General features: G+C 38.6%; 1 protein-coding gene across 2 annotated transcripts in view; it reads left to right on the top strand.

The window, feature by feature from the left end:
• PDGFD (platelet derived growth factor D) overlaps window positions 1–26040 on the top strand; it is a 308762-nt gene that overhangs the window by 192293 nt on the left and 90429 nt on the right. The window contains exons 2-3 of one of the 2 annotated variants that reach the window (XM_006833783.1): window positions 7016–7202; window positions 15098–15278. In XM_006833783.1, coding sequence (XP_006833846.1) covers window positions 7016–7202; window positions 15098–15278 — 368 coding nt within the window. Of the gene's footprint in view, window positions 1–6997; window positions 7203–15097; window positions 15279–26040 lie in introns of both variants that reach the window. The other variant, XM_006833782.1, reaches the window with a different exon arrangement.

Below are 26040 nucleotides of genomic sequence, written 5' to 3'. Positions count from 1 at the left end.
TCAATAGCCTCTTACTCTAGGTCACTAGGGTACCCAAGATGATGCTCTGGAAGACATTCTAAGATCAAAGGCAGGAAATGGAGTCCAAGACAGATTATCAATCAAGAAGGTCAACTAAAAACTGGACATGAGATACCGAGTTAAAGAAAGGAAGTAGAGGAACCAGAGAAGTCAAGAATGAGAAGCAATATTAGAAAGTGTATATGGTCAACAAAACTAATATTTTGGTAGCATGGTGGCCCTGTAGGATAAGCACTGGGCTGCTAAACTCAAAGTCAGTGGTTCAAGCTCATCAGTGCTTCCGGTGAGAGAAAGAGGAGGCTTTTTGCTTCGGCAAAGATTTATAGCCTTGAAAACCCTATACAGGGTCGATATAAGTTGAAACCTACTCTATGACACTTAAACAAAACTCAGACTTTAGGGTGCATCCAAAATTCCCTGGAGGACTTCTTAAAGCAGTAGTATTGGGCCCCAGAACTAGAATTTCAGTAGATCTTGGATGGAGCCCAATAATTTGCATTTGTAACTGGTGCTGCTGGTCTGGGGAACTATTGTTTGAGAACAACTGGTCTCGATGAATTCTTTCCAGCAGTCATTAAAAGTGCCTGTAGAGTTTAAAGAGTTGCTGGGATGCTTGGATGGGTGAACTGAGGGTAAAAGACAGAATAGAACAACATCATTTAGCATCTTTAAAAAAAAAATTAATCGGCTCTTTTGTTTAAATCAAAGCTTCATGTCTGTGTCAGAGTTTACTACAATGTTAACTTTCTGTATTAAAATGTGAAATAAAAATTTACATCCTTACCACATAAACATGTATAGAAACTTTGACCAATCTATATAAAGGAGATTTATTTCCTACTTGCATAGTTTAACAAGTAGTAGAATGTTCTGGTTAAAATTGTGTGCCCCAAAGGTAGACAGCCTTTGTTTAAATCTTGATTCTACCACTATGGTTGTGCCCTGAGGTCTTAAACTCTCTTAGCCTTCTGTGTTAAGTGGGATAATATCAATGAAATTGGCTCCTTGTAAAGATTAAATTAAATCGTCCAGTTAAGTCATTTTATCAGAGTGCCTGGTATATCGCTCCATAATGTTACCTATTATTGGAACATAAAAGTAAATATCTTTGTAAAGGAATGCGACTTTGTATATCATACTTTGGTAGTTATCTCAGGTTTATCCTGATAGTTCATTTTCTGTATTTATAATTCTTTATAACTCTTTTGCTAAGAATAGCACAGAGTTGGCATGAAACAACAAATTATATGTAAACAATATGATTCAGAAGTTAAATCGCATTACAGATAGCAAAGAATCTAAAATTGCCTCCAGCAAATTTCAGACTAAGAATGAAAAACAGCTGGTATCATACAGCGGTTAAAAGCATCAATTCTGGAACCAGACTGCCTTGGTTTATATTTCGACACCATCCTTCACTAGCTTTGTGACCTTGAGTAAGTTACTTGATCTTTCAGTGTATCAAAATCCCCATCTGTCACATGGTGATAATAATAATATCTGTCTATCAAGTTGTTATGAGTATGTATGACTCACACCACAGACACACACACACACACACACACACAAGATCATATATACAAATTACTTTAAACCAATAAATGTAACGTGCAAAGTTCTTAGCTCATTGCCTGTCACGAATTAAACACTAGATATTTTCTGTTATTCATATTCTGTGTAATGGATAATTTTAGGAAAAGGCAGAAACATTTTTAAATAATATTTTTTGCCTCTAGTTCAGTTATATGCAACGTTGTTGTTGTTGTTAAGTGCCATCAAGTTGATTCCAACTATAGTGACCCTGTATAGGGTTTCAGAGGAGCAACTAGGGGTTTGAACTTCCAACCTTGTAGTTCTCAGTACAACCTTGTAGCTGATTCTACAGTGCCACACCAGGAGTCCATAGTACAACATCGGTCTGTCAAAATTATAAAATTGGAAATAAGTTTTATCTTGATCAAACTACATGAAATGGAAGGCTCTCTAACCACCCCTGCCACAACTTACTTAAAAATATAATTGACATTTTATTCATAACCTGTGTTATTATTTCTGCGATGTTGTAGTCATTAATGATGACGTAGAAAACAAGAAGTCTCTTTCTTTTGAAAAATCTCTGACAATGCACTTTGAAATTACATCACTGACTTTAGTATTGCTAAATTTTCAGTCCCCTGTTCTACATTTAATACTACTAAACACTCTGTCCTTGGGAGCATCTCTTTCCTGGACTGTGCTCTGTCACTACCTCCCTCCAGCATTACTTCTCTGATTCCCATGAACACACTTTCAACATCTGCTCCTTACTTGGTCTCTATTGTTGTTAAGTGCCCTCGAGTCAGTTCCGACCCATAGCGACCCTGCACAGGGTTTCCAAGGCTATAAATCTTTACGGGAGCAGAAAGCCTCATCTTTCTCCCGCGAAGCAGCTGGTAGTTTCGAACTGCTGACCTTGCGGTTCACAGCCCGATTCATAACCACTACGCTACGAGAGCTCTTTTACTTGGTCTCTAGTAGTGTCCACAATCTGAAGTAATGAAATACTACAACTGGAGGTGGTTGTTAACAGTAGAAATTTATTGTCACATACATTTCATGGAGGCTAGTGGTCTGGATTCTGGATACTGACAAGGCTTTATTCTGTAGAAGATTCTTACATTACTCTTTCTTATTTCAGCTTCTGGTAGCCCCATACATACCTTGACTTGCAACTGCAGCATCACTTATTTTCACATGCCTTCTTCCAACTGTCTTTCTGTGCCTCCTTTTCTCTTTTGTAGGATATTACTGGTGTGGTGCTGTGGGTTAATGTGCCAGACTGTAAAGCCATTTGAACTGCAAGGTCTGACGTTCAAGCTCACCAACCGCTCCTCAGAAACCCTAGACAGGGTCACTATGGGTTGGAACCAACTTGATGGCATTTAACCACAACTCAAATTGGATTAGAACCCACTGCAAAGAACGTATTTCCAAAGAAGGTCATGTTCACAGATACCAAAGGTTACAACTTCAATACATCATTTTGGTGAACACAGTTCCACCCATAACAGACTCAGGACACTTTTCCTTTGAGAGCTCAGGTATTCCTAAACCTTCCTTTTCCCTCTCTAAATGAATTCCCACCCTAGGCAGGTTCTGTTCTAACTCAGGTCTGGCCTGTTAAAGCTTCCCATTGAATTCATCATCACCACATCAAATACAAATATTTCTCCAAAAACCTTTCCCCACCACCCCCTGGGTGTCAGTGTCAACACTCTTGGCCCAGTCCTTGGACTTCAAATGTTGCTATTACCTGTGACTCATCCCTTTGAGTCCCTTTGTTAGCACAGAGTTCCTTTGGGTTGTTTTTTTGTTTTTTGTTTTCCATTCATATACTCATTGCTCCTGCCCTTCCAGGTAAGAACCACATGACTCTAGCCACTGTCTCCTAAGAGACATGCTACTCAGCTTCCATAGTGCCACCAGGCTCATCTTCCCTTAGGTGAACCATTTACATGTTCCAGGGTTTTCCTCTTTCCACTCTTACCGACTGGTTACCCATTTCAAAATCTTTCTGCCCAATTACTACCCGACTTTCAAGTATTTCCATAGTTTTCTGTGAAAACCTATAACCTTGTCTTCATTAGCTAGTGCTGTTGTAACAGAAATACAGCAAGTAACAAACAGACGTTATTCCCTCACAGTTTAGGAGACTAGAAGTCTGAATTCAGGGCGCTGCCTCTAGGGGAAGGCTTTCTCTGTGGGCCCAGAGGGATAGTACTTTTTTTGGCAAAGTGTCGATCTCCTCCTGTCTCAGTTTGCTCCTCTGTCCTAATCTGCTCACTTTACATCTAAACGGTGATTGGTTTAAAACATGTTCTACCATTATGACCACTCTAACATAATAAACAAAAAACATTCCCAAATAAGGTTATAACACAGGTATGAAACCGAAAACAAACTCACTGCCATCAAATTGATTCCAACTCATAACCACTGTCATGAGTTGATACAACTCATAGTGACCCTATATAGGGTTTCTGAAATTATACATTTTTACAAGAGCAGATAGCCTCATTGTTCTCCCATAGAGTGGCTGGTGGGTTTGAACTGCCTGTGGTTAGCAGTCCAACAATGAATCCATACCATCATCATTGATATTTACAATACATAGTATGGGGTGGGTGAGGGACAAACCATACCATATGGTGCTATAGAATAAGCACTGGACTGCTGACCACAAGGTTCAAGCCCCCCAACTGCTCCTCAGAAACCCTATGCAGGTCACTATGACATTTAACAGTGACATTAACTCAGTGACATTTAACAGAGGTACAATATCATACATCCCACTTGGTCCACTTGAACTCTGCTCTGAACAGGCCTTTTATCATATCATGGTTCCATGAAAACCTTGTGTTTGTTACATTAGCCTCTTCTTAGCTCACCCTGCCTCTGATCAACTACTGCATTTACAACCTGCACTTAATATACATTTCTGTCTTGTTTACACTTGTACCATGTGCATCAACTTTGTTTTCCCTGTGTACAAAGATAGAGTCATTCTTTCAACATTCTTAAACTATGCAAGGAGGCTTCAAAAAGTTTGTAGAAAATTTCCATATCTTTCCATTCAATTTTCCTTGGAATTTTTGAAGCCCACTCATATCTGACTCAACCACAACATCTTTAATGTTGTTGTTGTTAGGTGCCATCGAGTCAGTACTGACTCATAGCAACCCTATGCACAAAGGAATGAAACACTGCCCGATCCTGGGCCAACCTCACAATTGTTGCCACGCTTTTTAGCCCATTGATGCTGCCACTTTGCCAATCCATCTTGCTGGGGGTCTTCCTCTTTTTCTCTGACCCTCCACTTTACCACACATGATATCCTTCTCCAGTGACTGCTCATTCCTGACAATATGTCCAAAGTATGAGAGATGAAGTTTGTCTATTCTGGCCTCCAACGAGCACTTTGGCTGCACTTTTTCCAACACAGATCTGTTGGTTCTTTTGGCAGCCCATGGCACTTTCAGTATTCTCCTCCAATACCATAACTCAAAAGCATCAATTCTTCTACAGTCTTCCTTATTTACTGTCCAGCTTTCGCATTCATACGAGGTTATTAAAAATACCATGGCTTGGGTCAGGCGCACCTTAGTTCTCAAGTTGACATCTTTGCTCTTCAACACTTTAAAAAGGTCTTGTGCAGCAGATTTGCCTAGTGCAATATGTTGTTTGATTTCTTGACTGCTGCGTCCATGAGTGTTGATGGTTTATCCAAGAAGAATGAAGTACTTGACAATTCCAGTCTTTTCTCTGTTGATAAGATGATGTTTATTGGTCCAGTGGTGAGAATTTTTGTTTTTTGCTTTTTTTTTACATTGAGATGCAATCCATACTGAAGGCTGTGCTTTTTGATCTTCATCAGTAAATATTTTAAGTCCTCTTCACTTTGAACAAACAAGGTTGTATCATCTGGATATTACAGGATTTAATGAGTCTTGCTCCAATCCTGATGCCACATTTTTCTTCATAGAAACCAGCTTCTGGGATTATTTGCTCAGCATACAGGTTGAATAAATATGGTGAAAGAATAAAACATTGTCACACACCTTTCTTAATTTTAAACTATTCAGTGTTCCATGTTCTGTTCGAACAACTGCCTCCTGGTCCATGCCTCATGAGCACAATTAAGTGTTCCGGAGTACTCATCCTTGGCAATGCTGTCCATAGCTTGTCATGATTCACACAATCAAAAGCCTTGTGTAGTCAATAAAGCACAGGTAAACATCTTTCTGATATTCTCTTCTTTCAACCAAGATCCATCTGACATCATCAATGATCTAAAACAGCAAAAAACAAAATACATAAAACCACTGAGAGACAAAAAAGAAAATGTGCAGCCCTATTTTCTAAGTGAGGACTCTAAAATATGAGATTCATATTTTAAACCTTAATAATTACATATCATGTTTATGGTACCTTTTTCATGCCATGGAGTCAGTTCCAACTTTGAACCACCATCCTTGGGGTCAAAATGACCTTGCAATCTAGTGTTTTATTCCAAAGTGCCGCACCAGGACTCCAAGCATATAAAGAGGGGGAAAAAAGTGGGGAATACAAAGAGATCTCACCTCGGGATCTGCTTATTGGTGGGGTCTGAAAAGCCAAACTTTAAAACACAAGGACTCTGATGACTGGGTAATATGAAAACTAGACCTCTGGAGAATAAAATAAAAACTGGGCCTATGTTAAGCCACAGGAGAAACAAAGGGTGGTGGTGTGGGGGTGACCATTTTATTTACGCTTATGTGTTGTTTTATTTTTAATAGTAAAGAAACCACCTAGAAAGATGTCATTTGAATATAAAGCACTGTTGCTGTGAAGTGCTGTCAAGTTGATACCAACTCATAGCAACCCTGTATAGGATTTCCAATGAGCAACTGGTAGATTTCAACTGCCGTCCTTTTGGTTCAAACTGACCTTGTGGCCCAGTGCTTATATATGACATTAAATGCCATTAGATTCCTTTTACTTTTTATTTATTCATTCATTCATTTCATTCCTTCAGCAATATTTATTGAGTCCTTCCTATGCTAGTCTGGAGGCACTGGTACACTGTCAGCATAAAAAAAAATAGTTTGAATATCATGAAAAGAGGAAGGATTTCCAATTACATGTTTATATTGTTTTCAATCTAAAGTGAGCCTGAGTTCTGAGCTGATGGTTAAGTTCTGCTTACCAGGACTGATGTGAAGAGAGCACCCACAGCAAGAATGATGAGGCTAGCTTTATGAAGAATCTGAGGGGATGGGGAGAAAATGGAAGGAATATATGAAGATTATTCAACCAGAAAGCTACCATTTGGCTTTATGCTTTCAGATAAAATCCAGAAGTGTTTTAAATGTGATGTGTTATAAACTGTTCTTGTTTTTTGCTTTCCTGTAATTGGAGCAACATACTAATTTCTACAAGTTGTGACTACTAACAGAGAGCAATCACCTCACAGACTTGTACCGAAGAGACAATACCATCGAGGTGAAGGGAAATGGCCACCTGCAAAGTCCTCGATTCCCAAACAAATACCCTCGGAACGTGCTTTTCACATGGAGACTCTATTCACCAGAGCAAACAAGGATACAGCTGGCATTTGACAATCAGTTTGGACTGGAGGAAGCAGAAAATGGTATCTGTAGGTAAGTGAAAAAAAAAAAAAATCCATCCTTAGGGGGCTTTTCCAAGGTATAAAAAAGATAAATTTAAAACATCACATCAAACTTTCCTCTGGGGCCTGTCTATCTGAGAGGCACCACTGCTTTTTCAAAGAGCTTTTATGTCTGCCCTAGCAGACGAATGGCATCCAAAATAAATTGGTACATAGACTGCAGCTACAGACAGCCAAATAAATTGCCATGACTCACAGAAATTCACTTACAGGATTGTTAGAGCCAGGCTGCATGACTACAAAAGAAGGGACCCTAAAGCACCCCATCTTTGTCACATGCAGAGCAGCCTTTGTGAGCAGGTAGACCATCCTCTATCCTTTGTCACCTCCAGTTGTCATGTGTTGTTAAATGCTCTGGAGTCCCTTCCAACTCATAGCGACCCTGTATAGGGTTTCAAGGCTGTACATCTTTGTGGGAGCAGAAGGCTTAATCTTTCCCCCAAGAAGTGGCTTATGGGCTCAATCGAATGACCTTGTGGTTCAAAATCATGTGGCTGAGATCAAAGCCTGCGTGGGCCTCTTTGTTTTTGTTAACTGCTGACATGTCAGGCTCCAACTCTTGGTGACCCATGCACAAGGAAACTACCTAGCCACATTATCCCCAGGATCAGAGGTATACTGGACGTGCATGATTCATAGAGTTTTTATTGACTGGCTTTCTAATGTAGATCGCCAGCACGCTGTTTTCCCAGTCCACCGTAATCTGTAGGATAAGCACTAGACTGTGAACCAGCCACTCTGTGGGAGAAAGATGAGTCTTTTTGCTTCCGCAAAAAATTAGCAGCCTCAGAAAGCCTATACAGGGTTGCCATGAGTTGAAATTGACTCAACCGCACTTAACAACAATAGTTTCAGTCTGGAAGCTCCAGTGAAACCTATTCAGTATCATAGCATTACACTATGGTTAGGTTTTTGAAGAATAAACCCCTGCTTAGCTCTGGGAGCTGATCCAAGCCACACTATAGTAATAGGTTCAGCACTGCGAGCAGAACATGGTCAAAAACGCTGGGTCTGGGCTTGGTCCCGAATCACAGTTTTAAGGCCTTAAAGTTTTAAGTGAGAAAGAATTCAAGAAGCCAACCCCAGCCATTTGTGTGCTCTTCAGCATGTCTGTGTCTGCACAGATTCTGGGCCAGCTGAAGAAAGTGAAATCTGTGCCTGATAATCTTCCTTCTTTGCATATTTATCAGAGAAAACCTATGCTGTTTTTCTTTGAATTGTCCTCTCAGAGCATCTCATTCACTTAATTAACATGTATAAGACTTAGGGAGGATTTTTTTTTTTTTTTTCTCCTTTTGTACTTCACTGCTCACACTTGTTCTGCATTACCAATGAACTACTGAACTACTAAATCCTTTCAACACATTTATTTTCCTTTGAATAATAAAAAGAGGGTACCTCAAATTTGGCTGTCCTTTGTTGTATGTTTATTATGCTGGCTGACAGTTTTTATTATGTTGCTATTTTTCTAAAAATTACAGCAGTGACTATTACTTTCTAGGACCGTGGAAGGTAATGTATGCCAGAAAGCAAAGCGTTATACATACAGGAAGAGTCCGTTGATATTTACAAAGAGAATAAACTAAAGCTGACCTTGTGCCTCTCTAACCTTCAAAGGCAGAACTAATTTCCTGTGCTGGAAATAAAAAGAAAAGATAGAAATTGTATAAAAACCCTGTGCAGCCACTCCTTGGAAATCCTATGAAGGGTCGCTATGGGTTGGAACTGACTCCACAGCACTTAACAACAATGATAACGTATGATTGTTGAAGGTGATGATGTGGAAGAATGTTAGGGCTCCAGTAATGAGCTGGGATTTTGATTCTTGTCATCAGTTGTGAGTGCTTCTAGCATCCTATGAATCAGAATCAATTATGAAAACCTAGTCCTGGACTGCAAGGAGCTCTGGTAGCGTAGTGGTTACGAATCGGGCTGTGAACCTTAAAAGGGTCAGCAGTTCTAAACTACCATCTGTTCTGCGGGAGAAAGATGAAGCTTTCTGCTCCTGTAAAGATTTACAGCCTTGGAAACCCTGTACAGGGGGATAGCTATGAGTCGGAGCCAACTCCACGGCACATAACAGCAACAGCATTATTATTGCTGAGAGCCATTAAGTTGATTCTGATTCATAGAGAAATAGTTAAGTGCTCAGCTACTAGCCAACAGGTTGATGGTTACAATCCACCTGGAGACACTTCAAACAAAAGACCTGGTAAACTTCTTCCAAAAGGTTACAGCCATTGAAAAACTCTTTGGGATGTGCAGTTGCGCTCTGAAGCACATAGGTTGTCCTGAATTAAAGTTGATTCTATGACAACAGGAATCCTAATAGTTTAGGATTATGTTAAGTTGGTAGCTACAAGGTCAATAGTTCAAATCTGCCAGCTGCTCTGCAGTAGTAAGATGAGACTTTCAGTTCCCATAAAGATTTATAGCCTCAGAAGCCCTCTATAGGGCAGGGCCGCTATGAGTCAGAACTAGCTCCACGGCACACCATCACCACCACCACCTCTGGCAATGGATTTTTTTTTTTTTTTTCCTTTGTTTTTTAGTGAGCCCTTTTGGCATTCTAGACTTGAAAATAATAGAGGAAGTGTTAGATGGTTTTCCTTCTGGATCCTTCATCAAATCCAGATGGTGCTCAGAATTAATACGTGGAAGTAGAAGAATAAGAGATGGGAAAATAAAGGAAAAGATAGATTTTTAAAAAGCACCTCAGAATTCTCCTTGGTAAACAAAATGATATTCTTTTGAGTTCAGATTAAGAGTTAAAATTACACCGATTTTGTGTATTTTTAAATAATGACCTATTACACAGGTTTTCTAGTGTAATCATGCTTTTATGCAGTAAATATAATTTATACATATTGCATATAAACGGAAATTAAATTGATTTCCTACCATCTGTTGCAAAGCCTCCTTGATGTTGACATTGTAATATTTTATTGCTTGAATAATGATTCTTTGTTAGTGCTTTTCACCTTCCAAGCATCATATAAATGTTAAGTAATTAATTTACTAAGCACCTAAGAGAGACACAACTGATAAAATTCTATAAACCTTGCAATTTTGCTCATAAGGAAACTGAGGCAAAGTATACAAGGCCTTCATAAATCCTTGTCAGAGAAATGTAGTTTGGTATCACTATTTTTTTCACCTGCTCCTTACATTACCTGCCCAATCCAATAAGAGTCATGAGGAACAAGTGGCTAAGACCACTAAAATCATATTGATTTTTCTTCATATTTAGAGCTGTTATTTTCCATGCTAATTTCTTTTGTAACCATGATAGAAAAAACAAAATGGACATAAACTGACTTCTTCCACTGCTTATCCTGAAAATTCACCACTTGTGTTGTGGTTTTAGTATCTGAAGAAGTTTGGATCGCATAGGGTGGAGGAATGAGAAATTGGCCCAAACGGAAAGCGATAGTTCTACTTATTAAATAGAATATTCTAAATGATTTGGGATTGCAAATGGAATAAGTTATTGTGTTGTTTATATTAGTGTTTGTTGGGTTGATTCCAACTCAGGGAGACCCTATGGACAAATGAACAAATCACTACCGTCCGTGTCTTGCATTATCCCCACAATCGTTGTTAAGTTTGAGCCCATTGTTGTAGCCATTGTGTTAATCCTATGTAAGACAGAACAAAACAATGCCCAGCTTGCACCATCCTCATAGACTTGACTATGTTTGGGCCCGTTGTTGAGTTAGTCTGTTTCCTTGAGAGTCTTCCTCTTTTTTGCTGACCCTCTACTTTACCAAGCATGATGTCCAAAGTACAGTTCCTCCAAATAACATATCCAAAGTATCCTCACTTATTAAGAACATTTCGGATCATATACATTTCACACAAGACAAATCTGTCCATTCTTCTTGCAGTCCATGTTGTTAAGAGCTGTCAGTTGGTTCTGACTCATAGCGACCTTATACACAGAGGGTTCTGTGCCAGCCTTACACTTTTTGTTATGTTTGAACCCTTTGTTGCAACTACTGTGACAGTCCTTTTTATTGGGGGCCTTCCTCTTTTTCGATGACCCTATACTTTATCAAATATGGTGTCTTTTTCCAGAACTGGTTCCTCCTAATAACATGCCTTAAGTATGTATGGCGGTATCTTGCCATCTTTGCTTCTAAGGAACATTCTGGCTATACTTCTTCCAAGACAGGTTTATTTGTTCTTTTGGCAGTCCCTAAAACTCCTGGTATGGTGCTGTAGGATCAGTACTAGACTGTGAACCACTGTTTGGCAGTTCTAACCCACCAGCTGCTCTTTGGAAACCCTATACAGGATTGCTATGAGTCAGAACTGACTCGACAGCACTTAACAACAACAACAACAGTACTTTCAATATTTTTCACTGTCACCATGATTCAAAAGCATCAATTCTTCTCCAGTCTAACTTATTGGATTGTCCAGCTTTTACATGTATTGGAGGTAATTGAAAATAACATGGCTTTGGTCAGGTACACCTTAGACCTCAAAGTGACATGTTGTTGTTAAGTGTTGTCGAGTCAGTTCTGACCCATAGCAACCCTGTATAGGTTTCGAAGGAGCAGTCAGTGAGTTTGAACCATCAAACTTGCAGTTCAAATGGCTTTGCAGTGTGGCGCATTAACCCACAGTACCACACCAGAACTCCCAAATGACATATTTGCTTTTAGAGTTCTTTTGCAGCAGGCTTGCCCAATGTGATACATCATTTGATTTCTTGACTGCTACTTCCATGAATGGGAACTTGGTGGCTCCATATTAAAAGCACTGGACTGTGAACCACAAGGTCTGTGATTTGAGCCCACCAGCTGATCTGTGAGGAAAAGATGAGGCTTTCTGCTTCCGCAAAAATTTGACACCTCGAAAACCCTATCCAGGGTCGAGATGAGTCAGAACCAACTCAATGGCACTTAACAACAACTTCCATGAACATTGATTATGGACCAAAGTAAAATGAATTAAAGTAAAACTTTCATATTTTCTTCACTTATCATAAAGTTGCTTACTGGTCCAGTTGTGAAGACTTTTGTTTTCTTTATGTACAATTGAGGTACAATTGATAATAAAATAATATAGTCTTTGACCTTCATCAGTAAGTGCTTCAAGTCCTCCACACTTTTAGCAAGCAAGATTATGTCATCTGAATATCAGAATCTTAATGAATTTTCATCTAATGCTGATTCCACGTCCTTCTTCATATAGTTCAGCTTTTTGAATTATTTGCTCAGCCTACAGATTGAATAAGTATGGTGAAAGGATACAACTCTAACTTGCCTTTCCTGATTGGAAGCTACATGTATCTTTTTGAATAACTGCCACTTGGTCTATGGACAGGTTCATCATGAGCACAATTAAATGTTCTGGAATTTTCATTCTAAGCAATATTATGTATAATTTGTCATGATTTGCATAGTCTAATGCCATTGCAAGGTCAACAAAACACAGGTAAATATTATGCTGGCATTCTCTGTTTTCAGGCAAGATTCCTAGAAAACGTAACTTTGCCACTGAAGATATATCTTGTGATGGGAAAGTGAAATATTGTGGAAGGACTTCAATGGTCAAATGCTTGTATGGGGTATCTATAGGAGGCTGATTTGCCTTCTTTAATACTGGGATTCTTTGTTTTTAATCACGAATATCTAAAGTGAACGTACTGTCTTACATTCATTTACACTCTGTTAAATAGTCCAGACATTCGTAATATCAGTTAACATACGAAGGTAACTAAGAAAATATTGCCATTGGGGTTCCAGTTCATAAATGCACAGTTTTATTCCAAACAGAACATGTTTAAACATGTCTCTGTGATCAGTAGACAGCTGGAGACAAGTTCTCTCAGCAATAAACTTCACTTCATCTCATTATTGTGCCTTCAAAATAAAACAAAACAAAACAAAAGGTCCAATCAAAACAGTAGCTTCTGAGGGTGTCTGCCGCTGGGCCAGTTAAATCTGATTCAGAGAGGTCAGAAGGTTATAACAACTGTTTGGAGGGAATTTCAAAGGGGTAATCTTGATAGATTTTATCGAAGAACACAGAATATTCATGGGGGCCTATTATGAAGTTTAAGAAATTTGGAATCTACATTTGTGAGAAAAAGATCAGGAAAGTATTTGCTCATTCTTCAAGGGTAGTGAGAAAAAGGTCAGGAAAGTATCTGCTCATTTTTCAAGAGTAGCAAAAACTGTTCTTGGACAATTTCTTTGGGAAACATTATACCATCCACTCTACAACCCTGATCTTGCCCCTTCAGACATCTTGTTTATTCTCCAAACTCAAACATGATTTGAGACTCTCAGAGATGCCAAAGCAGCCATTTTGATGTGGAAAAAATCAGAAAGAGATGGAAACGCTGTTTTCAGAAGTGTTTAGCTATAGATGGGTGGTATGTCAAGAAACAATAGCTTCACAGTTTGATATTTTTGTTTAACATAAGTTTCTATGATTTTGTAGCAAATTTTTTTGGCTTAACCTTATACATCCTCAAAGTTGTATACTTTCTACTCTAGAAGTGTCATGTCTTGCTATGTGATTCTTCCAAAAGACACAGTGTCCCAAATGAGAAGATAGCCCACCATATCAATCCATTAATTTTTTGCAATGACAATGCTGATTCTAGGTGATATATACATATAAAAATAGATCTTCCCTCTCCCAGTATAGTACCTAAATGTGGTAAGTTAATTAATTCCAAAATGGAATTTATTTGGAAAACTTTGTTGTTGTTGTCAGGTGCCATCGAGTCGGAACCGACTCATAGTGACCCCATACATAGCAGAACGAAACAATGTCCGATCCTGGGCCAACCTCACTACCGCTGCCACACTTTATATAGTAATATTCAGGCTACATCTAAAATTCAAGCTACATCTCTTAAAACATGTTAATGAATTATGGTTATTCTTGTTTATAGGATGAGGAAAATGCCAAATGCTCAAAATTAGCCCATTCAATTGATGATGATGTTGGGTGCAACCCTGGCTAAATGGTTAAAAGGGTTCTGTCTGTCAATATATTATTGAAGTTTGAGTATAGAAAACCTGATGTTTCTTTAAATACTTATGTAGGTTATAATTTTCATTACAGATAGAAAATCATGAGAAATCATGTTGTTGTTAAGTGCCATCAAGTCGGTTCCAAATCATAGTGACCCGTTGTTGTTGTTGTTGTTAGGTGCCATCAAGTCAGTACTGACTCATAGCGACCTTATGCACAGCAGAACAAAACACTTCCCAAACCTGGGCCAACCTCACTACTTTTGCCACATTTGAGTCCATTGAAGCTGCCACCTGGCCAATACATTTCATTGGGGGTCTTCCTCTCTTTCTCTGTCCCTCCACCTTACTACACATGATACCTTCTCCAGCAACTGGTCCCTCCTGACAATATGTCCGAAGTATGAGAGACAAAGTTTGGCCATCTTGGCCTTGAAGGAGCACTCTGGCTGAACTTCTTCTAAAATGGATCTATTGGTTCTTTTGACAATGAATGCAACACCATTTCTCTTCAATTTGTCATTTCCGGCATAGTAAACCATGTGGTCATCAGATTCAAAATGACCAATACCAGTCCATTTCAGCTCACTAATGCCTAAGATATCGATGTTTATGCATTGCATTTTATTTTTGACAACTTCCAGTTTTCCCAGATTCATACTTCGTACATTCCATGTTCTGATTTTCAATGGATGTTTACAGCTGTTTCTCTTCATTTTGAGTTTTGAGTTGAGTCACTGAAAACCTTATGAATAGCAGAGAAATACTGTCAGCGACCCTGTATGTTAGTTTAAATTTCTTGGTGAAAGTATGAATGTTAAAGTTTACTTTAATGAAAATATGCTCATGCAGTTCAAATTGATTCTAGATATGACTTTGTGGAAATTGAAGATATATCTGAAACCAGTACTGTTATTAGAGGACGATGGTGTGGACAGAACGAAGTTCCTCCAAGGATAACATCAAAAACAAACCAAATTAAGATAACCTTCAAGTCTGATAATTACTTTGTGGCTAAACCGGGATTCAAGATTTACTACTCTTTTGTGGTAAGTATAATCAGCACCCTGTGATTAAAAGGAGACCTTGGTTTGATGAAGTACAGTGATCATTTTCTATGATTAAATAGAGTGTTGTGAGGATAAATGAACCTTACTTATTTCCTAAAGACATGGTTTGTTGCTACCTTAAAGCCAAATGTTAAAACTTTCTTCAGTAAGGCTTCTTTTGGATTCATTAAGTCGTTCTTTGGACCTATACATGTAAAAGGAGCTGATAGGAAAGCAGAGTCTAAGTTACCTTGATTCACTTGCAACAGGTAAATGCATTAGGCAAATAGAAAATATGTAAGAATTGAACAGATTTTCTAAAACAGAATTCTTCTTTGGTTTGAAAGTTATCTGGGAATCTCTAATTGCAGAAAAGAGACATGGTGAGTTTAGTATAAATGATAAAGCAAACATGGGGAGGAACTATGTTATAATTATAGAGCTTCGGGCTGGCAAGCATTTTAAAGAGCATAGGTTCAACTCAGGACCCAGAGATTGAATCCTACATACTACACATATGCTTATTTGTGGTCTCAACATTACTTAAACCCTTGTGAAGCCATTTCCAACTTTAAATGGCTCTGACTGCCATAAAAGCTTCAACCTCATGCTGAGTCAAAACTACTGTGTAGGAAATTCTAGTTCTTGAGTCTCACACAGTGGTGAATTTTCTTTACTCATCCAATCATTGATAAAACAATAGCAAGTTCCTGCTTGTTGTCAAACCCTTTGATAGGTACACCAGATATCAAGACAAATAAGACTTGGCAAGGCCCTTAAACCTCATAGAGTTTATAGTCTGATGACTATAACAAACAACTAAATGACTTAGCAACAAAGAATGTTGAGTGATAAGACAGAAGAAGTACTGAGTATTATAGGCTAAGCCAGGGAGACAATGGGTTATTTTTTTCTGAATTCTTTAGCCAGTTATAGGATTTTACTTTTTGTTTTGCTGGAAATATTTCACTCTTTTTAAAATTGGTTTGTATTTCTTTTCAAAACATGAATTTCAGAAAGGAACCCAGTAATCTAAATGGTGTTATTTGGAGTTTGTTTGTTTGTTTGGGGTGGGTGGGGGGGGGGGGTTGGTCTCTTTCTTAAGAGTTAAATTTAGAATAGAAACAAATTTTCTTTTCTTTCTTCTTTCTTTTTTTTGGCATTGTGATGAGTTATTAAATACAAAATTAATTCTATATCAGAACATTGTAAATGGAAAAAAATAATATTAACATGCCGTGACACTGGTTCCAGATTTAATTTGAAAATAATTTATCAAGCATGATTGACATTATTCAAAACTCATGCAGTACCACTGAAATGCAAGCATGAACCTTTGGTTTCCACATTTCTTCACCATTTAATGTGTTCAGTGATACATCTGTTCTCAGCTGTTTGTGGACAATGCAGGCATGACACGTAAGCATTATGATGGATTGACTTAATGAAGAATCTCTTTTTCCCTTAAAATACCAAGCTCCATTAGGTCTGGTATATGTATGTATACTCAATGTAGCTTTGATTATGACTAAGTTTGGTGGTCCATAAGTCAGCCAGATACACTCAAACACGTTATCTTTAAAGCCAAGGAACTCAGTGTGCAGAGGGCAGAACAACTATGGGTTAGTGTGAAATGAATGTTTGAGGTGTTTTAAGTGATAGCACATCTTATCTACCATGGCTTAGCCAATGTTAAGAGGACTCTTAGGTAGCCTTTGTAACTTGGAATGTAAATTGTTTAGCACCACTTCATGTACTCACTCACTTACTCACCTCTACCAGAACCTCCAATTATGCTTTTTAAAACCAAGGATAATTATAACTCTTTCATGTATCTGCCTACTACCTCCTTGGTCTGCATTCATTGCAAATAGCTCCAGGCTCTCATCACCTTAACTAATAGATTTCTAGTACTAGTTAGGGTTAACTAGGACCAAAGTGCTTTGGTGGATGAATTCAAGAGGAAAATTCAGCTTACCTTCCATGAATGTATAGGCTTTAAATCTGTGTGACTTTTTGACAAAACTGTCTTCAGTTGATTCTTGCTCAATAGAGACAAAAGATCATATATGTGCCCTGAACAATAAATTGAGAAGATAATGTTATTCATCTTTAAGTGTTTCTCAGAGAGACTTTAAAGTAGGATTTATAAATGCAAATGCTACAGGACCCAGGCTTGTAACTCAAAGTGGGCCAGGTACAAAATAATAAGGAGGCAGTGGTGTTAAAATGGTAAGCCTTATTTTGTTGTTGCAGTTAAGTGCCATCAAGCTGGTTCCAACCCATAGCAAATCTGTATAGGGTTTCCGAGGAACAGCTGGTGAGCTTGAACTGCTGAGCTTGCGGTTCAAAGTGACTCTGCAAACCAGCACATTAACCCACAGTACCACACCATGATTCCTTGTTTAACTGTATTTAAATAATGATTTTTAAATGATTTATAACCTAGAGACAACTGTTTGAAACTCTTACTTTAAATAATTATACGCTGTATTAAATGGTTGTTTTAAGTACCATAAGTTCAGTTCTGACTCTAGTGACCCTGCATAGGGTTTCTGAGGAGTGATTGGTGAGCTTGAAGCGCTGAGTTTGCGGTTTGAACTGACCTTGCAGTCCAGCACATTAACCTACAGCACCACACCAGGACTCCTGGTAACAGTGGTGTGATATGCTCTAGGAAAATGAAAAGCTTAGAATCATTCCTAAGAGTCTAAAAGCTCTTGGATAAATAGCAAGTAGTTATGTTGCTAGGTCCAGCACGCTTTAGGTGCACTGATGGCATAGAAGGTTAAGTGTTGGACTACTCACCACAAGGAGTACTGGTGTGACAATGTAGGGTAAACACTAGACTGCTAACCTCAAGGTCAGTGATTTAAAACCCACCAGCCATTCTTGAAAACCCTACACAGCAAAACTATGAGTTGGAATCAGCTTGATGGCACTTAATAAACAAGTCACTAACCACAAGCTAGCAGTTCAAACTCACTAGCTGCTTTGTGGGAGAAAGATGAAGCTCTCTGCTCCCATAAAGAGTTACAGTCTCAGACACCTTAAGTAGCAACTCAACTCTGTTCAATAGGGTGACTATGAGTCACAATCAATTCAAAGGCAGTCGCTGTGGGTTTTCTAGACACCGTTCCTTCTCTATTCACCTTTCTAACTCCATGCTTCCCATTAAACATCTCTACTCTTCTACCTCAGTTACATTTCAGGTACAGAGTCTTTCCCTGAAACTGTACATGCCCAGGACCACAGAGCCTACTATGTGGAAGCAATTCATAACTCTTTTGGAATACCAAAAGGGTACATATTTCACCATTTTTTTTTTTTTTATTCCAGCTAAATTTAGGATAGTAATGAATACCATTAAGATCAGCAGCTTTGGCTTAAATGTTTCTTGTATTACAATTTTGTTTGATGTTCTTGGAATTCAGTCCTGTATCTGTTTTTATAGCACTAATCATTGTCTCCTGCTAAAATGAGGCAGGGTGTCTTATGGCTAGGACTAGAGTTCTTCTGCAAAACAGACTTTGGATAGAAGCCAGATTTCACCAGTGGTGTAATATTACACAAGTTTCTTATCCTTCCATTTTACATCTGAAAAATAGGAATAGTGCCTGAAATGAGTATGAGATTTTAGAAAGATAAAGAATATTTAGCACAATGGCTAATACGTAAGCATTCATTAAGTGATGGTGATTATGAGCTTACCTTCTATGATCACTAATTGAGTATATATCTGTCTCCTCTGGATACATGAGCTTTCTGAAGGCATACACATTATTCCTGTGTATTATACATACTGCTCTATTGTTGTTATTGTTTGTTGTTAGGTACCAGAAAATCAGTACCAACTCATAAGGACCTTATGCCCAACCAAACAAAACACTGCCAGGTCCTGTGCCAACCTCACAATCATTTCTGTGCCTGAGCCCATTGGTCCTGTCACTGTGTCAATCTGTCTCTTTGGGGGTCTTCTCTTTTTTGCTGACCCTCTGCTTTACTGAACATGATGTCCTTTTACAGGGACTGATCCCTCCTGATAACATGTTTGAAGTATGCGAGGCAAAGTCAGACCATCCTGGCTTCTAAGAAACACTCTGCCTGTACTTCTTCCAACACAGATTGGTTTGTTCTTTTAGCAATCAATGGTACTTTTAGTATTCTCTTCCAGCACCATAACACAAATGCATCAATTCTTTTATGGTCTTCTTTATTCATTGTCCAATGTTCACATGCATATGAGCTTATTGAAAACACTAGGCTTGGGTTAGGTGCACCTTAGTTCTCAGCTAACATCTTTTTCCTTTAACACTTTAAAGAAGTCTTGTGCAGAAGATTTGCCTAATGCAGTACAGCCTTTGATTTCTTAACTGCTGCTTCTATGAGTGTTGATGGTTGATCAGAGTAAAATGAAGTCTTTGATGACTTCAATCTTTTCTCCATTTATTATGATTTTATTTATTGGTCCAGTTGTGAATTTTTTTGTTTCTTTTACATTGAGGTGCAACCCATATTGATGGTTGTGGTTTTTTATCTTGATCAGTAAATATTTTAAGTCCTCTTTCTTTAAGTCCTCGCTTTCAGCTAGCAAAGTTGTATAATCTGCACATTGCATTTTGTTAAGGAGTCTTCCTCCAATCCTGATGCCACATTTTTCTTCATGTAACCCAGCTTCGCAGATTATTGGCTCATCATACAGATTGAAAATGTATGGTGAAAGGATACTACCCTGGTGCACACCTTTCCTAATTTTGAACCATTCAGTGTTCCCTTGTTCTTTTTGAACAATTGCCTCTTTGTCTTTGTACAGGTTTCTCATGAGGACAGTTAAATGTTCCAGAATACTCATTCTCCACACAGTTGTCCATATCTTGTCATGACCCACACAGTCTTTTCATAGTTAATAAAGCACAGGTAAACATCTTTCTGGTATTCTGTGCTTTCAGCCAAGATCCATCTGGCACCGTCATCTGAATACTGCATGAACCGCTGGCAGTTCCCTGTCAATGCATTGTAGCATCTGTTTTTGAATTGTCTTTAGCAAAATTTTACTTGCATGCAATATTAATGATATTGTCTGATGATTTCCACATTCTACTGGGTCTCCTCTCTTTGTAATGGACACAATATGGATCTCTTCCAGTCAGTTGGCCTGGTAGCTGTCTTCCAAATTTCATGGCATAGATGAGTGAGTGCCTCCAGTGCTGCATCAGTTTGTTGAAAGGTTTCAATTTGTATTCTATCAGGTCACAGAGCCTAGTTATTTGTCAATGATTTCGGTACACCTTGGACTTCTTCCTTCAGTATTATTGGCTCTTGATCATGTGCTAGCTCTTGAAATGGTTGAACATTTACTGTTTCTTTTTGGTACAGTGACTTTGTGTATTCCCCCATCTCCTTTTGATGCTTTCTATATCATGCAATATTTTGCCCATTGTTGTTGTTGTTGTTAAGTGCTGTTGTGTCAGTTCCAACTCACAGAGATCTTGTATAAGTTTCCAAGGAGCAGCTGGTGAGCTTGAACCATAGACCTTGAAGTTCAAACTGAACTTGCATTCTATTGCATTAACCCACAGGGCCACACCAGGACTCCATTTTTTGCCTATAGAATCTTACAGTTTTGCAAGTTGAGGCTTGAACATTTCTTCAGTTCCCTCAGCTTGAGAAATGCTGAACCCTTTCTAGGCTTTTGTTGTTGTTGTTGCTAATTGCCATTGAGTCAGTTCTGACTCATAGTGACTCTGTATATGGTTTCCAAGGAGCAGCTAGTGAGTTTGAACCGCCAGTCTTGTGGATGAACTCGACCTTGCAGTCCAGTGATTTATCTAACAGCTCCATGCCTGGACTCCTATATGACTATATGCATTTATTTAATTGATTCCTGAAAAACATATGATTTATAAGGGCAACAACCTAATTTGCTTTTCTTGCTCTCCTACTCAGCCTTCTTTCCAAATTTCACTTCACATCTTTCCTAATTTCACTTCACCCTTTAAAAGGTGCAGTTAAGTAGAATGGATAATTCTACTGAATAATGGATAATTCACTGGTAGCAAGTAGTAATTGTCTAAAAACATTAGAGTCTGCTGGTGTATCTGGGAAGTAAGTGGATGGATTGCTTGGACTCTTTTCTTGAAGACCACTCTTGAGGATTATTGGAAAGGTATTCAATTATAAGATTCTCAAAAGATGGTATACAGAGAAGTGAACAGTCATATGTATGAATTTCAGTTCTGTTGCTTACTATCTAAAGCCTCAGTTTTCACCTCTGTAAAATGGTAAGAATACGACTTGTATTTTGCTAGTTGTAATGAGCTAGTTGTAAGGAGCTCTGGTAGCATAGTGGTTACAAATCGGGCTGCTAACCTCAAGGTCGGCAGTTTGAAACTACCACCTGTTCCGTGGGAGAAAGATGAGGTTTTCTGCTCCCATAAAGATTTGCAGCCTTGGAAACCCTTTGCAGGGTCACTATGAGTCGGAACCGACTCTACGTTACTTAACAACAACAGCAATGATGAATTAGATAACATTTTAAAAGTACTCTACCGGGGAAGTAATAAATGCTCACATGCCTGCTGCAACATTGTTATCAGTATCATTGTCATTATTACTAATGCATCAGGTAACAGGTGAATTGGCTGTTGTTGTTAAGTGCTATCGAGGCAGTTCCAACTCATGGTAACCCTATATAGAGTTTCCAAGGAATGGCTGGTAAGTTTGAACCACCAACCTTGCAGTGCAAACCAGCCTTACAGTCCAGTGCTTATCCTGCAATGCCACTTTCTATAATCCAAGGTGGAAACATTTCATTAATATTATAACAAATATAAGAACTTGCCTTTAATACAGTGGTGTGTGTGTTTAATAGCAGGTACATTTTATTTCTTTAAATTTGAACATAAAAATGTGAATCATTTAAGAGCTATTGAAAAGTTTCCTTGTTTGATTAATGAAGTCTAATTTATTTTATAAAATCCTTGTGTGGCGCTGTGGGTTAATGTGCTGGACTGCAAGATCGATTTAAACCACCAGTTTGGTGATTCAAGCTCACCAGTCCCTCCTTGGAAACCCTATACAGGGTCTCTATGAGTCGGAACTGACTCTATGGCACTTAACAACAAGAACAGTTACATCATAAATTTAGATTTAAAAAACAATTTCATCAAACTAATTGGTTATGTTGTTTAATCGGTATATGTCCCTTAACATCCACAATACTGTAGGTTCTGTGAAATGTAATTTGAGGATTGTATAATCTGCAGGTAAGAGAGCTCTTGGGCACACTTACCTAGGCTGCTGTGCTATGCAGGTGTTACCTCCCAGCGCAGACGCTTTGGGTGAGCACTTGGCCGGGTCCTGCCCTGCTGTTGCTGACTATCTCTGCTAGGCCACCTTTAGGGAAGACCACCTTGCCCATGAAAAACTACCTAGGGAGAGAACAAAGTGGACCAAGAGGGTGCTGCAGTCAGGGCTGGGGGACCCGGGTGTACACCTGTCCATCTGCACCCAGTGGACCTTCCCTAAGCAGAACTCCTCAACAAAGCTAAAGGACTGTATTATCTTTCTTTATAAATTGTGTAGAGATCTCGTCTTATTTGCACTGTTGTTGTTTGCTGTCATTGAGTTGGCTCCTGGGAACTCCATGCATAGCTAAAACCCCACTGCCCAGTCCTATGGCATCCCTTTGATGGTTTGTAGATCAGACAGTCTGATTCACAGGGTTTTCATTGGCTGATTTTCACAAGTAGAATCTCAGGCCTTTCTTTTTGGTTTGCCTTGGTGTGGAAGCTCCGCTGAATCCTAGTCAGCATCATAGCAACACTCCAGTCCACTGATGGACAGGTAGATGGCTGGGCATGAGGTGCATTGGCTAGAAATCCAAGCCAGGTCACCTGTATGGAAGGCAGGAATGCTGCCACTGAATCACCATGACTCCCTCCTATTTGCAATAAGTTATAAATTGTAGGATGTTCTAAGCATTCACTGGTATTGTGAACACTTCAACCAGGGTTGTATATAGATCCAAGGATCATCAAGGTAAAGGTGGAGATTCTCACAGCGGATTCTGGTTACCTCAGTTTCTTTACCTCAGATTTATTCCACAGGAGATTTGAGAGGTATCAGAGCTGAAATCTTATTTATTAAATGCCTGTTCTGAGCTCTGGTAACATAGTGGTTACGAATTGGACTGCTAACCTCAAGGTCTTCAGTTCAAAACTACCAGCTGTACCTCAGGAGAAAGAGGAGGCTTTCTGCTTCCGTGAAGATTTGCAGCCTTGGAAACCCTGTGCAGGGTCACTATGAGTTGAATTGACTCCATGGTACTTAACAACAAATTCTGAGTCAGGCCAGGCAGTGGGAAAGACAGGCATTATCTCCCCTCAAGGAACTCATTTGCTAGTTTGAGAAAACAGGCAATAAATACGTAAGTAAGTAGGGAAGTAAGTTCATGCATACAAACATAAATTATTTGAGGTTCAATAAAAGCTATGAAGAAGATAAAAGAGGAGATAGAGATACCATGATTGAGTGTTTGCAAAGGGGCCTGCTCTAGCAGGGAGTCAAGAAGGTATGAGCATGTAAAATATGAGTTGAAACAATTTTGCAAAGCTATGGTAAAAAAAAAATGCTTTAAGCCAGAAGAACAGCAAGTATAGCACCCTGAGCTGAAAAGAGAAGGCATCTTTCCTTTGATAGCAAACATTTTTTGATGTCTTGGGATTCAGGTTGTTGGAAGATTACTTAAGAAAGAGAAGTGGAATAGTAGCTTATTTCTGTCATGGAAAGAAGTGAGGAAAGAGGTTTCTGATCTTATTCTCAGCCTTATTAGATAGATCTTTCAAGTCTTTCAGTTTTTAAAATGGGGTAAAGTAACTAAAACCAAGCGGTTAGCAAAGATTAAATACTAGTATCAACAAGATAGCAAATAAAATGTGGACAGAAAGAAAATCAGGGGCATGGTCAAGGTCAGATAAAAGATACAGAACAGGAGGGGCAATTACAAGCATCAGTGCACCCAAGAAAATGTTACTAGCTAATTGGCCAACCTAGGAGTATTGATGAGTTTTGTTTAAAACAGACATTCTTATGGACAGTCTCATTTTGCAGCATCTTATAAGCACTTATTATTACATAAGTGCACTTGTTTAATATCGCAGAAGTGATCTGAAATGTCACCATTTGTAGACTGTTTTGAGAAACAAGTATTTTATTTAGGAAGGTTAAATGAATCAGTAGTTTTAATGAGATTTCTTTCCTAAAACCTGAATACCTAATGAGATCTATAGATTTCATTGGTGAGCAAAAAGGAAGACTTAATTAATATAATCTAGAAATAATGAATAATTTGGCAAAGGATATAACTAGGTCTAGAAGTAAATAATGAAGATGTGATGAATAAACGTGAAGTTAGTTTCTTCCACTAGACGGGAAAGAAGGACACAGTAAATTAAAAAGGACTAGAAGAGACAAGAGGAGTCCCTAAGTGGTCCAGAAACTTGAGTTGGTGATTTGAATTTACCCAGAGGCACCTCAGAAGAAAATATTGGCAATCTGCTTTTTCGTTTGTGTTTTTCACACATAAGATCTTTGTCATCATTAAAAATCTGAAAACCTTTTTCATCATTAAAAATCATTATTTTAAACAGATTCTTGAACTGGTGGCTCGTAGCTATCAGCTCATTCAACGTTAGCACCTGTCTCATCTCCAGTAGCTTTTCCAGAACTATTGTCTTTCCCATGAAGCTCCATGAGTTTTCCCAACTCAAATTTGGGTTTCTTCAGCATTTTTACTTTGCTAACAAATAGCATAGTGGCTACAAATCAGGCTGCTGACCTCAAAGTCGGCAGCTCGAAACTACCAGCTATTCTTCAGGAGAAAGATGAGGCTTTCTACTCCAGTAAAGATTTGCAACCTCGGAAAACCTATGCAGGGTCAGTATTAGTCAGAACCGACTCCATGGTACTTAACAACAACAAATACATTATGGAGGGGTTAAATAGACTGGCAAGCCTTCTCTATGTCCTTTCCAATGCTGTCTTGACCACTTTTTTCAAGTCATTTGTCTGCACCTCTCAGGTCATGATTTCCATCATTTTCTTCTGGATAAGATGGACCTGTTGGTGCTGAGCATAAGATGTCTTCCAAATCTGGTTGTTGTGTTTTTTGTTTTTGTTTTAATTTAAGGTTTTTATTGTGGATTGAGCGAAAGTTTGCAGGGCACATAATCAGTTTCACATTCTACAATTCATATAACTTATTTCATTACATTGATTATAATCCTCCCCACACACCCATATGCCATCAGTTAAAAATATTTCTCTCTATCCACTTTAGCTTTTTAAAAAACACACAAACAAAAAAACCCACTCAGGCATATATAATAATTTACATCTCCAAAGGGTACATTCTGCAAGTCTGCTCCTGGCCACCAGTTCTTAGTCCTTCTCTTCTTAGTTGATGAATCTAGAGCCCTCAGCCACTCCCCCCTCTCCATGCCCACAACTCTGCCTTCATCTCTGTATCTGCTGCTTCTCTGGATAAGGTCCCACACCTATTTGTGAGTTTCTCTCTTGATGGTCCTAGGGTCCTCCGTTTCTGGACTGTAAGATCAACCACTCCCCTTTTTTTGTTACAAAACTTCTACCTTTACAAGTGTGACAGTTGAGATTAGTCATGATAACAGTTATTCACTATTGAATCTTATGAATCTTATTCCCATCTCCTTTCACCAGACCCATCTAGACAAGATGACAGCTA

Source organism: Chrysochloris asiatica, unplaced genomic scaffold, assembly GCF_000296735.1.
Source record: "Chrysochloris asiatica unplaced genomic scaffold, ChrAsi1.0 scaffold00008, whole genome shotgun sequence".
Taxonomy (NCBI): domain Eukaryota; kingdom Metazoa; phylum Chordata; class Mammalia; order Afrosoricida; family Chrysochloridae; genus Chrysochloris; species Chrysochloris asiatica.
This window is presented reverse-complemented; position numbering and strand designations above follow the sequence as displayed.